The sequence below is a fragment of the Aquarana catesbeiana genome, linkage group LG02 (genome assembly GCF_042186555.1).
Source record: "Aquarana catesbeiana isolate 2022-GZ linkage group LG02, ASM4218655v1, whole genome shotgun sequence".
In the NCBI taxonomy this organism is placed as follows: Eukaryota; Metazoa; Chordata; class Amphibia; order Anura; family Ranidae; genus Aquarana; species Aquarana catesbeiana.
Genome location: NC_133325.1, coordinates 749246645 through 749261292, shown reverse-complemented (window position 1 = coordinate 749261292; position 14648 = coordinate 749246645). Strand labels below are relative to the sequence as shown.

Genomic DNA, 14648 nt, shown 5'->3' with positions numbered 1-14648 from the left:
TTTCTAATATACAGTATGTTCTTATGGGGTTGTGGCATTTGAAGTAATATATTCTGCCACTATCTGACTCTCTAAACTAATCATTGTTACAGTGATACATTTGAGCCATCTGAGAGTTTGAGAGTTTGTACATAGGCAGAAGTCCATGTACAAACGTATATAATTCCCTTTATGTTTTAAAATGTCAGCTGAAACCACTTAACTGCTGGTTAAAACATTTAGATATTCACATGCTTACTAGTTTTTCAGTGTTGTACATAATGTACTGTATGTACTGTACACACCACATACTAAACACATTTATCACAGCTTTACCTTAGACATCTCATTCCCCAATGCTGAGCGTGACGGGTTTTCATAGCCTCAGGTGTCTATGTGATGATTTGGATCACTGAGTTGTGTTTAGAATGGACATCTTGCTTATGCCACGCCTGACAATTTATGTAACAGAACATATTTAATACATGTGTCAGAGCAATAATAAATTGACAGGTAGAGCACCGTTTTCCAGAACCTGCTGAAACTGAGACCTGAACGTGAAGTAAACCTGAGAAGACTCAAGGAGAGCACACTGGATATTCAAAGAGAAGACACTGAGCATCCAGAGAGAAGACACTGAACAGTCAAAGAGAAGAAGCTGGGCTACCAATCTAAATACTCAGTCCAAAGACAGGTCAGTGAACATCCAAAGGAGATAATAGAAAGGAGACACTGAACACTCCAAGAGAAGCCATCCAAAAAAAGGATACTGAACAGACCCAGAGACAGTGGTCATCAAATTGTTGACTCTGAACAATTAAAAGGTGTGATTCTCCTTTCAGACAGATCATTTCTGATCTTAGAAAAGACCCAAGCCTAGTATCATCATGATTCCTTGTATAGTCCAGTCCATTGGCATGATATTGGGTGGCATAGCCATGATTCTCACAATTGCCATCTGCTGGATTCCCCATTGGAGAGTGTCTATTGTAGTAGAAAGTGATGGCTATGGCACGCGTCTTGATGGACATTGGATAAGCCGTTGGGATGGGCTATGGGTAACCTGCGTGAGGCAAAGCAACCATCCAATGTTTTGTCAATCCTATTCTGCATCCAATGCACTGACTCCAGACCTGAAGCTTTCCAGAGTGCTTATGGCCTTTGCAGTGTTGGCAGCAGTTACTGGGTTTTTCAATGGTCTTATTGGCATGCTGTTGAACAAGTCCTGCAGGAAGAACCTAGACATCCGTCGCTGCTTACTTCTTTTGACTGGTATCAGCTACATCATTGCTGGAATTCTCGTTCTAATACCCGTGACACTCGTAGCTGTCAACGTCATAAAAGCCGTTTGCTTTTCCTATTGTAAAAGTGTCCAGCAACAAGAAATTGGTGAGGCCGTCATGCTTGGATGGCCAACTGCCCTGCTCTTCTTCATTGGAGGATCCATATTTTGCTGGTACTACCCTTCTCAGTGCAGAAATGGGAGGTGCGTCTATCCGTCAGAGGAGTGTCAGTCACAACCTCACCCCTGTCCAGAGGAAAAACCTCTAGCAACAGAACTCCGTATCTTTAAAAATCATTGCAGGAAAAATGAAGAGCTAAGAATATAGATACGTTAGAAGAGAAATTATTAAAGCAGCAACACTCTGTCCAACCGATAACTGTTATGTTAAATGTAACTAAACAACATGCTTTAAAGTTTTACTGAGGAAAAAAAACTACATTTCACAGATTTTATGGAATCATTTTTCAATTTCATACCTTCCTCTTTTCTGAAGAAAATTATTTTTTTTTTCAAACTGATTTGTAAATCAATGGACCTGCCTTCATTTTAGTCACCTGAGCAATCTCAGTGTTGTCATGAAAAAAACTGCAGTGTCTGGATTCCAATAGAAATGAATGAACTTTTGAAAGTATCTTCTGGGGAAAGCAACCAACCACATTAATAGAAAATTTTATTTCTTGGGATGTTGTGTAAATCAGCATTTAAAAAAAAAGCAGGATGTTTTGGAACTACATTTCCCATGATGCTCAACTACACTGCAGAGTACATGGACATAATGGGAAATGTAGTTCCAAAACATCTGTGGTGTCAAGGTTAGCCATCATTGCCATATTGCAAGGAGTGACATTTACAGTTTTAGACAATTACAACACACACATGGAGATCGAAAGTAAATTAGAATGTTTTATTATTTATTTTATTTATGTTATATATATATATTTTATATAAGAATATCATAATAATAATAATGTATAAAAGAATGTTAGAATTAGAATGTTTTATTTATTTATCTATATATATATTTTTTAAGACAGCGGAATTTTATTTATTTGAGAATTGCAACAACAAAGGATTTTGCCAATGTGCGGTTAATTCATTAAAGAAGATCATTTTTAATTTAGCTTAGTGAAGCTATATTCAATTTAGTTATCCGGTCATGAGCCAAGGAAATTCATATTTTTTTAACTTCCTCTTCATATACTTGGGCGTTCAATGTGAAGACAGCTTTAGTGGCAAACAAAAGGCAATGCCTTACAACAGAAAAACCTTCCTATTTAGCAGTTTTACTTCAGCTACAGGGAAGAAATATGTGAGATTTTGGTTATAGGCAGGCAGAATCCAATTATGTATGCAATAAAAAATGATTATATATGTATTTATATATCAACTAGTACAAGTACTTGAATCTGTTTTTAATCTTCTAGACAGTAACATTCTGAAAAAGAGCGTAAGAGTCATTATTATCAAGCTATACAACATTTAATCCATGCAATGCTGGAAGCTTGCAATAGTAGGAGAGAACAGAGTGATGATGTTACCAGTGTGGTGATATTCTTTTATTAGTCAAACAGAAGGATGGGGTGGGGAGGGGTAAGAAAGTGAACACATTGTGCTGCTTAACTGCAATATAGAAAATAAAGCTTATGGACCTGTCTATGTGTTCTGGCAGGTATGTCTAGATCACAAAACTGGCTACAGAAGGAAAAAACTTTTCTCAGTGTTTTGAACTATTAGCCTGGAGTTCAGATTTAGTGTAAGGTTTTTCTTACTGTCTGTGTTTCCATTGGAAAATGCACCCCTTGTTTCCTGTTTAGGTGACAACATTGTCATTGATACTGGAAGTAAGAGGAAATTTCAACATCAGGGTCTCAGACAGCAATTCAAACCCACTCTACCAACAATATAAAAAAACATTTTGGCTTGATTCCACCTGAAGAGGATACATGGAAAGAGAGAGGATAACATTACAGGATTGAACTTCAGGGCCTATTTTCATTTCTTCAAATGTATTATTGCACATATACCATGCATTAACGTATGCTGCATTAAGTAGCAAGAGAAAAACTCACCCAAGCTCTACCGCTATATAGTATAGTTGGTGTGTAGCGTAGTCGGTGCTCTGGCTAATTAAGCTCACAAAAGATCCATAGAAAGTACAGGCCAGCAACTCAACAGCTTCTCCATAGAAAATATTTATTTGAGCATTACTGTACCTGTACTTTCTATTTTATGCTGTATTAAGGTCACCCATTGCAATCAATGGGCTTCAGCTACACTAAAACATGCCACAACATACTACGTAGCATGGGTATGCGTTGCAGCACGTTGTAAATGCTTATGCATTACCTTAGAGCTAATGGCACTGTAAAGCTTCAACATTGCAGTATTACTTTCTGCGTTCCTACAAACCATAGATCTAAGTCAGCCCTGGGTTTTAACCTAAAATTAATATTTTCAGTATTATCATTTCAATACTTTTGAAACACTTAAGGAAGGAAATACATATACCCCTACACTTACAGCTATGTATATATGTCAGTGCTGTCAACACACATGGGTATCAAACTATTCAATATTATCAGTATTATTTCCATTGAGGAAAGCACTAAATATTATACCAGTAAATTGATAAGGAAATTACAATATGTGAATGAGCATCTCTTGTGCTCAGGTATTAACTGACTGCGCTGTACACTGACCTAAACTGCCATATGTACAGATCCCAACATCCAGCCTGTATCAATATTATTTATTTATGATGAATGACAACCTATAACTGTTTAGAGATCTTCAGTATTACATCTGTTAAAAGTATGAATATTTTTATTATTTTACTACATATAGTACACGGCTATTAGAAAACATGTATTTATTTAATAGGTTCAATTACCTTAGTGAGATTAGGTCATTTTAACAAATAATATGTTGAAACAGTATGTTATTCTGTTGGGAGTCCATTCATAATTATTTCGTGTTTTTCTTTATAATTATTGATAATGTTTTATGTAAATGTAAATAATAAACTAGTTTGCAAGGACGTTTACATTTTTTCCATATCTCTTTCTTTTATACCTTCCTCGCTTAATAAACATTTTACAACAAAGCATTTTAAAGTGCTGTATATAAACGTTTCAATGCATTGCCGTTCATTCTGAATGGTATCCTAAGGCTCATATACAATATCAAACAATGCACTTATCCTTCAGGCATCACAATATACTTTATCCAGTATATGTGAATGTTCAAGAGTTGCTGGATTGTTTAAGTGCAGGTAAGTGCAAGGTGTTTTTATGCATAAAGGGTCTATTCAAAGTAAAAAACAATGCACTCCTTGTGTAGCTGATATGTTATCTCAACAGTTTGAGTTTTTTCTTTCTTTTTTTTCAAGTTAGAGTGGTTAGGGGTTAAAAACTATGTCAGGATTTTATTTGCTGTCTGTGTCCTTGCTGGGAGGATTTACTCTTTCCATCTTTTATGGTGATCAAGCATATATAAATATAAAAGTAAAATAAAATAGCTTAGCATAAAACATGTACCTCTAAAGTGAAGTACACTTATCTGTACTATAGTAGGATTGGTAATTGGCCGAATGATCAGACAGGGAGTACTTGTAACTTACAGTTTACTAAACAAGAACAAAGTATAATCAATACCACAAAACAAGGTCAGGATGGCAAAGAGCATGCATACACTGCAGAATTATGCAAAACAGATTTTTTGCCACAGCCACAGTGTCTCTGTGGCTCAATCAGGGTAACGTTTGGCTGTATAGTATATTCTTCGTAAGACTACAATAGAGAATCCAGCTGAGAATCACTACTTGATTAAAACAGTTTAGAACACAATTACTTGTGCTTATCCTCATAAACAACATCTCTCAGTGAATTCAAGCTGAAGGGAGGAACCCAAAGAGTATTGGAAAAAAGAGTTAAAGGGGCACATGCCTACAACCGAACATGGTGAATAACTGGGCGCTGTCCCTAGCAAGTTTGCAGACCATGCAAATACATACTGTGCAGATTGTATAGAGGGTTTCCTGAAGTTAGGTTTCTTGAAGCATCTCAGGGATTGATTTAGGATTCCATGAGCTGGATGACTGTAATATTGTCGGGAACCATAGCTTCTCAGGGGGGTATTAGATATAATGGTGGATAAGCAGGAGGAATGTTTATGGTGTACAAACTTGTAAAGGTACTTTGAAAGACCCACTTTCTGGACCTCTCTGTGAGACTATATGGGTTTGTGAAATTTTGGGTGTAAATTTTAGGGTGTCGTAGACTGGCATACCTGATATATTGTCTAGGACAACTCTGTGGAATGTCTTCTTACTGTGTTTGCAATTTTCCTTGCTGGTGTGCTCCTTTTGTTGGTTGGTCTAGTACTCTGTCCCCAGCTTAAAAGTCAAAGTCAGACTCTTTCAACCCCTTTCTCCACCTATGGCCGCTCTTTAGCAAATTTTGGACTTTAGGCAGGTGTTGTTTCCCCTACCAAGTCCAGGAAGTCGGAGTGAGTGTTCAAGTTCTTCTGTGGGCACTGTGGCCCATAGGCTTGTGCCCCCTCTAAGAATATGGCTAACTTAACATAGTAGTGTATGTGGGTTGTCAGGGTTTATACTGTATGGTTGCATTTATAGACCTCTTCAGCTAAGTAATGGGTTAATTGCCATCTTCTTTTATTAGCTAAACATCTCAGCAGTTGTATCAGGTTGCGATCAAACCTCTCACATGCCATACTGGCTTGTGGGTGGTACAGGGTTGTGTGTGAATTTATAATGCATGTTGAATGGCACGCTTTTTGGAAACAGAGTCAATGGCTTGAATGTATCTTCTGCAAACAGCCATGGGGAAGGCAGAAGTGCTTCCTCACCATCGATATGGTGGCCTTGGCAGTCTGGTTAAAGGTTAGTACTGTAAACTTGGTAAAGTAGTTTACAATGACTGCAACATGATGGCATCTTCTTACATGTCGAGTGTAAGAAAGTCAATAGTCACCACTTCCAGGGGGGCAGACCTGTGCCAATTTGGAGGTGGAATTCAGGCCTTAGCATGCTTTCACACCGAAGAGACCACGCACTGTTGGCAGACTTGTCCAACCAAGTGAAAGAGATCAGCACACATTGCTTGTCTTTTGAACTAGGTGAACATTTTGTGGATACCCCAGTGCCCTACTTCCACTTGTTTTTTTTTTTTTTCTGTCATAGGTAGGGCCCAAGACCTTGACAGACCAACCTTCCAGGTAATTAATGAGTCATGGCGGAACAATATTCTTCAGTACAGTATATTATACCTCAGAACAAGATAGGATCACTCACTCAACATTTTGTTGGTTTCTGATGGAAGTTTTAATTTTTCTCTAGGACTGGACTTCTATTGGAGGGCAACCACTGTATCCTGTTTCTGTGTCTCTGCCCAGATATACTCTTTCAGCATATGGATATGGTTTACCTTAAGCCTATTCTTGGGGCTTTTCTCCAGCCAAGTCAGTAATGTCTATCTCTTCAGTTTCTTCACTGTGTAGTTTTGAGGCAGTCTGTCAGCAGATGTCCTCCTTCGACTGCTCCATCATGTGAATGATGACTTTACTCACCTTGGCTACCTCAGAGGCTGTGTTTGCCTTATTTACCAGGAGGCATTCCCTCCTTGCCCCTCGGAGGAGTATTCCTGTCTGCGCTTCATTGTGGATACCAGTCTGGAGCTGAGTCATTCCTTCCAGATTGCCAGCTCCCATGAAGCTGTCTGCTTGGTTGTGGATCTAATGGTTTCCCACCTATATTGGCCTTAGGTGCATCCAAGCCCCTATGTCTTTTCTTCTGACATACTATGGCCACTTCTAACAGTTGATGGTACTTAAAATTGGAGTTGCTTCTATCCTTCTCTTGCAAAGTTTCTCTTACATTGTCGAACAGTAGCCCATCTACAAATTGTTCCTTCAGCCATCTGGCCTACTCAGCTCCTTTCCCTTTGATGTACAGTATCTCTGCTATGTCTTATGCCCTGTACACACGATAGGATTTTCCGACAACTAAACCGTGGATTTTTTTCTGAAGGATGTTGGCTCAAACTTGTCTTGCATACACACGGTCACACAAATGTTGTCGGAAATTCCGAATGTCAAGAACGTGAAATGTTCTATGGAGCATACACACGGTCAGACTTTCCGACAACAAGCTCACATCAAACATTTGCTTGTTGTCGGAAAATCCTATCGTGTGTACAGGGCATAAGAGTTGCAGTGCATATTGCAAAATAGATTATTCTGCTCTCTACTTTGTGCTGATAAAATGGGCCTTAAAGTGGCTCTAAAGCCTAAACATTGTTTACCTTAATGCATTCCTTGCATTAAGGTAAAACATTTTTAGGCATTGATTTTGGCCCCTTACCCCCTAATACTTGCCTGAGCCCTCATTCGATCCAGCACTGTGCCATTGGCACTCAGTGCTTTCAATCAAAATCAGTGACAAGGGAGCAGCGAGGCCGAGTCCCATTGTCTGTGTCAAAGGATGCAGCATCAGGGCTCGGGAGCATGCACGAGTGCCCCTGCCGCTTCCCGTGGAGGCACACAGGGTTGCCAACTTTCAGTAAATTTACGAACGGTTTGCAAAATCTGAAGAATTTTTGCATCTGTCCATAAATGTCCATTAAGGAGAAGTCTGCATGTCCATAATGTACATTCATGAACAGATGCAAACGTTACAGATTTTACAAACTATTAGTAAATTTACTGAAAGTTGGCAACCGGACAGAATGGAGGAATCAGGAGTGCCGGCAGGGGACCCGAGAACAGGAAGTTCGGGCTGCTCTGTTTGGGCTGCTCTGTGCAATTTCATTGCACAGAGCAGATAAGGATAGAGATGTTTGTTATTAAAAAAAAATCTTTTGCAATAATTACAGTGGGAGTAAACTCCCATGTATGATATTTACATAAGCCTATATTAAGGCTTACCTATAGGTACTGTAAATATCCCCTAAACGTGCACCGTTTAGGAGATATTTATTGTACATGCAGGTGGTGATGTCACTGGCGCATGGGCTCTCAAGGAATGGCATACCTCTGATGTTCCATTAGAGTCATGTGTCATAAATGTTGGCTCCCGTGTGCATGCGCAGGAGTAACATCATTGCGGCTCTGACTACTCACACAGCCGGAGTCCACGAACCCGGAAGGAAGACCGGGTCAAGATGAAAGCACCTTCAGCGGTGACAGCACTTGCTGGAGAGCTTAATTCTAAGGTAAGTTTCACATAATGTGCTGTGCCTTGCAGGTTAAAAAAACCTTGCGGTTTACTACCGCTTTAAGGTCTCCTAATGTTGCCGAATCACTATGCACCTCTTCTAAGCTCTCAACTATCTTCTCAAGGAAGTCCTGGTCTTTCACTGGGAGGTGCAGGATTAACCTTCGTGCTTCTCCCTGTAAGGTGTTAATGGCCAGTTCTGCTTCCTGAGTGGGCATAATCCTATTTTGATCAAATCAGGCCTTGTAATTTTTTGGCCCAATCACACAAGTCCTGACCTGGTGATATATACTTATATAATTTTTGCAGGAATCCTGCCAGAAATATGGAGTTAATTTTTGCAGGGGTGGTAGGTTGCCTACTTCTCTCTGGAGTAGTACTACCCATCACCATTGTCAGATATGCATATCCTATTTTTAAACATCAAGTGTAACAGGTTTGGTAATTGGCCTAATGTCCCAAGGGAGAGTAACTGCAACTTGCAGTTTACTAAAAAGGTGCAAAGTAGAAATAATTATGCAAAACTGGGTCAGAATGCAAGGAGCATGCATAATCTACACAGTAATAAATAATAGATAATGAAAGATGTACAAACATAGACTCTTCACAGTTATGTCCTCGTGGCTCAATCAGAGTAACCTGTGGCTGCAAACCATCGTCCATATAAAATTCTAGTAACAGACAGAGAGTGCCTGAAAATCAGTACGTTCGTAAAACAGTTTAAAATGTAAACAGTTACTTATGCTTATTATAAACAGCATATCTCTCAGTAAAGTCCGGAGTAACTCTGGTAACACAGGCAAATAGCTAGAGGGATCCAAGTTACCACGACAACATGCCACCGCACTGGGGCTGCTGTACTTTGGTAGCAATCGAATTGTGGCCTCCCATGGTAGATGGGTCTTTTGGAGAAACTGCATGCTATTGTGTATATAGTTCAGTCCCTATTTACATATCTTCAATCAAGTGGCCCTCCCACATGCACCCTATCCCCATCCAAGTTATATTCCCCTAATAAAACAAAAACAAAACAAAGTACAAGGACTGTTTCTTGACTTAACATGCCTGGAAATTTGTGTGCCTGGTTGTGCAGGGTGGGAGACAGACCAAAACCACCAGCAGCCCCTATGGGGGGTACTGCTACAATGGAATGCCACAGTTAAGCTTAGCTACTGTATATCGCTGCTTGATGAGTACTTGAAACAACATATATAGTGCCTTGAAAAAGTATTCATACCCTTTGAAATTTTCCAAATTTTGTCATGTTACAACCAAAAATGCAAATGTATTTTATTGGGATTTTATGTGATAGACCAACACAAAGTGACACATAATTGTGAAGTTGAAGGAAAATGATAAATGGTTTTCAAAATTCTTTACAAAACAATATCTGAAAAGTGTGGCGTGCATTTGTATTCAGCCCCCTTTACTCTGATACCCCTAACTAAAATCTAGTGGAACCAATTGCCTTCAGAAGTAACCTAATTAGTAAATAGAGTCCACCTGTGTGTAATTTAATCTCAGTATAAATACAGCTGTTCTGTGAAGCCTTCCGAAGTTTGTTAGAGAACCTTAGTGAACAAACAGCATCATGAAGGCAAAGGAACACACCAGACAGGTTGGGGATAAAGTTGTGGAGAAGTTTAAAGCAGGGTTAGGTTATAAAAAAAAATCCCAAACGTTGAACATCTCACGGAGCACTGTTCAAACCATCGTCCAAAAATGGAAAGAGTATGGTACAACTGTAAACCTTCCAAGACATGACCGTCCACCTAAGCCGACAGTCCGGGCAAGGAGAGAATTCATCAGGGAAGTAGCCAAGAGGCCCATGGAAACTCTGGAGGAGCTGCAAAGATCCACAGCTCAGGTGGAAGAATCTGTCCACAGGACAACTATTAGTCGTGCACTCCACAAATCTGGCCTTTATGGAAGAGTGGCAAGAGGAAAGGCATTGTTGAAAGAAAGCCATAAGAAGTCCCGACTGTAGTTTGCAAGAAGCCATGTGGGGGACACAGCAAACATGTGGAAGAAGGTGCTCTAGTCCAATGAGATTAAAATTTAACTTTTTGGTCTAAAAGCAAAACACTATGTGTTGTGGAAAACTAACACTGTACATCACCCTGAACACACCATCCCCACCGTGAAACATGGTGGTGGCAGCATCATGTCGTGGGATGCTTTTTTCAGCAGGGACAGGGAGCTGGTCAGAGCTGATGGGAAGATGGATGGAGCCAAATACAGGGCAATCCTAGAAGAATTCCTGTTACAGTCTGCAAAAGACTGGAGACTGGGGCAGAGTTTCACCTTCCAGCAGAACAACAACCCCAAACATACAGCCAGAGCTACCATGGAATGGTTTAAATCAAAGCATATTCATGTGTTAGAATGGCCCAGTCAAGGTCCAGACCTAAATCCAATTGAGAACTTGTGGTAAGACTTGAAAATTTCTGTTCACAGACGCTCTCCATCCAATCTGACAGAGCTTGAGATATTTTGCAAAGAAGAATGGGCAAAAATGTCCCGCTCTAGATGTGCAAAGCTGGTAGAGACATCCCCAAAAAGACTTGCAGCTGTAATTGCAGCGAAAGGAGGTTCTACAAAGTATTGACTTTTCAGATATTTATTTGTAAAAAAGTTTGAAAACCATTTATCATTTTCCTTCCACTTCACAATTACTGTATGTGCCACTTTGTGTTGGTCTATCACATAAAATCCCAATAAAATACATTTACATTTTTGGTTGTAACATGACAAAATGTTTAAAATTTCAAGATGTATGAATACTTTTTCAAGGCACTGTACCTGCCTTGTGGTAATCCCATTAAAACTAAAATATAAATATAAAAATGCATAATCCCAATATTCTGGAATGAGCACGTCCCACTAAGACGCCACAACACTGCTGCCTATCTACAAAACGTCATGTCCTTTAACTTTGCCAACAGTCTCACTAATGTCTCCAAAATTGGACACAGGATTATAATAAGTGACCTGTTTTCAGTATTTAAACCCAATACTGATGATGCTTTCTTGAACAAGCTTCACCCCTTTTAATTATTTTTGTAAAAAAAAAGGACTAACTAAGCTTAAAACCTCTCCCTTATAACTACCCTGTAGAAGGAAGATGCTCATACTTACCTATTCTCAGGGCGCTCCTATCCAGTCACATGATCTCCCCAGTGGCAAGAAAGGAAAGAGCACCAACAACAGAAGTGATGCCTGGGCGGTGACGTCACCTGGGGCATCTGTCATTGGCTGCCCAATCAGATACAGCTGCTGCTCCAGTATTTTGGAAGCTTTCAGGACTGTGGAAATTCATGTACCTACACAGTATAATGTGGATTTTTGTTCAGCCCATAGGCTAAATGAAACAGCCGCTAGCAGCAGTGTTTTACACCCCCTCAACCACCCCCCAAAGAATTTCACAGTGGGTCACTTTTCAGAGGTGAAAGGAGGTTTGCAGGTGATCAGGAGGTGATACTGCAACCGCCTGATTTATTATGTCTTTTTTTTTTTGTACTGCTGATCTGCAAATTGCATTGCGGGACCACACCACAACTGTGAACCAAGTGTTTGGCTCTCTTGGATTACAGCCCAGTCCTATTCACTTACATGGGAGAGTTTGACAGGTGGTGCCGCCTGTTAAACTTAGCATGTTGCCTTAACGTTTCCACAAGACAATACAAAGTTATGTCTACTCACCCAAGCGGCACCATGTCCACTTGTAGGTGGCGGGTCGGAGGCTGTAAAATCGCGGATCGACTGCCAGTTTTTACGTGCCTCTGGTCGCATACATGTGAAATAAGCCTCAGAATGCATGGCCAGCTTTATAGAATACTGGTTAAAGTCAGTTATCAGAGGTCTGCATAATATTTCAGACCTACTCATTTTAAATTCTAAATAAATACCAGTGTATGGGGCAGCAAAGATTCATAAACTGTACAAAGTGTAATACACGATAAATGAGGATATTGGGATCCTTCTAGCATGTAGCTGTGCCACGGGTGAGAGAGGGCAGAGACTAGAACAAGACTTGACACGAAGCAGTTGATTCACTGAATGTAAATGTAGATGGATCTCCAGAGTAAGATAATAAACAGAACAGCAAATAGACATCTGGTGACAGTACTAAACAAATATATTGACTTATTGCTTTTAAAAGGAAATGATTCTTCTGTTTATTCTTTCATCACAAAGGTATAAAAAGGAAGTATTGGAGGTGTATTACCTCTTTCTTCAGTTGTTGTTGGTCCTTTCCATGTTTGGAGTGAGGGTCAGAGGCCTTTTGTGAATTTGCCTTCTATGAAACCTCATGGCTGTATGCCTTAAAGCAAACCTTCACCCTCACTTTCTTCAATTCCACTACTGCTCCCCTCCTCTTTGTTATCAGATATTTTTTATTTTTACTATTTTTTAAATACATTTTTTTTGGAGAATCCTGCCCAAATTTGCTGGATTCTTGCTTGGGTGAGTATGACTTATTTGTTGCCCACAGTCTCCTTTCATGCATGACATGGGTGTCCCAGGAGGTACTCTACAGCACATGCTCCACAGCACCAACAGGGGGATGACTGTCTTTTCCAGGTTCTTACAGGCAACCTTTGACGATGCACTGTTATACATGAGCATCATCAAGGTGCTATTTGCAAGAACCTGGAAGAGACAGCTTGCCCCTGATGATTTCAGGGTAGAAGATGATGGCGCAGGACTGGGTCTGGAGTGGCAGAACAGTAGATCCCTACAGAGCACCAATTGATTGCTAGGTGTGTATATTTTTTTTGTGCCTAATCCAGCAAAAAAAGGTAAGGGAGTGGGAAGCAGGTGAAGTTTCTCTTTAAGCTGCACACAATCCTATGGAGGTCCTTGTTAGAAGATATGACACTAGTTGCTGCACACCTCCAACTTGCATCAGCACTTCCCGAGTAGAGAATAAGACAGTTCTGCTGTGAAGTAGAACTTTGCAGCATTAGACACTTTGCAGCAGGAGATTACACTTTTGAGTATGTATAACTGGGCCTGTCCCACATCCATTAGGCCCCAGGTTACTGTTAAGGGCACACTGTGCTTATTCCAGCTTTGACATGTTTCCCCTTAAAGCGTATATGCATGTCGTTTTGGATAGACGAGGGAAGGGTTAGAATCCTTGTCAAGTTTTTATTGCTGTCTGTGTCCCTGCCAGGTAGTTTTAAAGTGGTAGTAAACTTGTATTATACACTTGCATTTACAGGAAAGCTTTTAAAATTGCTTACCTGTAGGTACAATAAATATCTTCTAAACTTGCACCGTTTAGAAGATATTCACATTGACTGCAGCCAGTGATGTCCCCAATGCATGTTCAGTAGCTCTGCATTCAAGACACACTAATGTCCCGTACACACGATCGGATTTTCTGACAACAAATGTTGGATGTAAGCTTGTTGGCTGAAAGTCCGACCGTTTGTATGCTGCATCGAACATTTGCTGTCAGACTTTCCACCTACAAATGTTTGATAGTAGGTTCTCAAATTTTCCCACAACAAAACTTTGTTGTCGGAATTTCCGATCGTGTATACAAAAGTCAGACGCACAAAAGTTCACGCATATTCGGAATCAAGCACAAGGAGCCGCACTGGCAATTGAACTTCCTTTTTCTCGGCTTGTCGTATGTCTTGTATGCCACCATGTTCCCACATTCGTAATTGTTGGCCAACATTTGTGTGACCGTGTGTATGCAAGACAAGTTTGAGCCAACATCCTTCGAACAAAAATTCCCGGTTTTGTTGGTGGAAAGTCCGATCGTGTGTATGGAGCATTAGTGTGTTGTGAATGCAGTGAGCACCGTGCCACAATCGTGATTCCCATGTGCATGCATGGGAGTGAAGTCATTGTGGCCTGCCCATTCACACACACTGCCGGAGAGCGTGATCCCGGAAGGAAGACCAGGTGAAGATAGAAACACTGGGAGCGGTAACAGCTGAGTGCTGGAGGGTTTTGTTTAAAAGGTAAGTCTGCCATAATGAACTAGTATGTGGTGCATACTAGCACATTATGGCATAAAGCTTAAGAGGCCCATCTGAATTTACTACCGCATTAACCCTTCGGTTTGCCCTGATGACTATTATTTTCCAGACAAAAAGTGATGGGAAATTCAAAATTTTATAGCTGCCATCGGAA

At 40.2% G+C, this 14648-nt stretch overlaps 1 protein-coding gene across 1 annotated transcript; it reads left to right on the top strand.

Moving 5' to 3' along the window:
• The first annotated feature begins 541 nt into the window (after positions 1 to 541).
• On the top strand, positions 542 to 1629 carry LOC141130094 (claudin-8-like). The gene has a single exon (XM_073618058.1). It carries the CDS (start codon positions 867 to 869, stop codon positions 1587 to 1589), a length of 723 nt encoding a protein of 240 aa, XP_073474159.1. The 5' UTR covers positions 542 to 866; the 3' UTR covers positions 1590 to 1629.
• Positions 1630 to 14648: the final 13019 nt, after the last annotated feature.

Excerpts from the sequence above, each read along its gene's own strand:
- LOC141130094 (XM_073618058.1), top strand. The coding sequence starts at position 867 with ATGATTCCTTGTATAGTCCAGTCCATTGGCATGATATTGGGTGGCATA.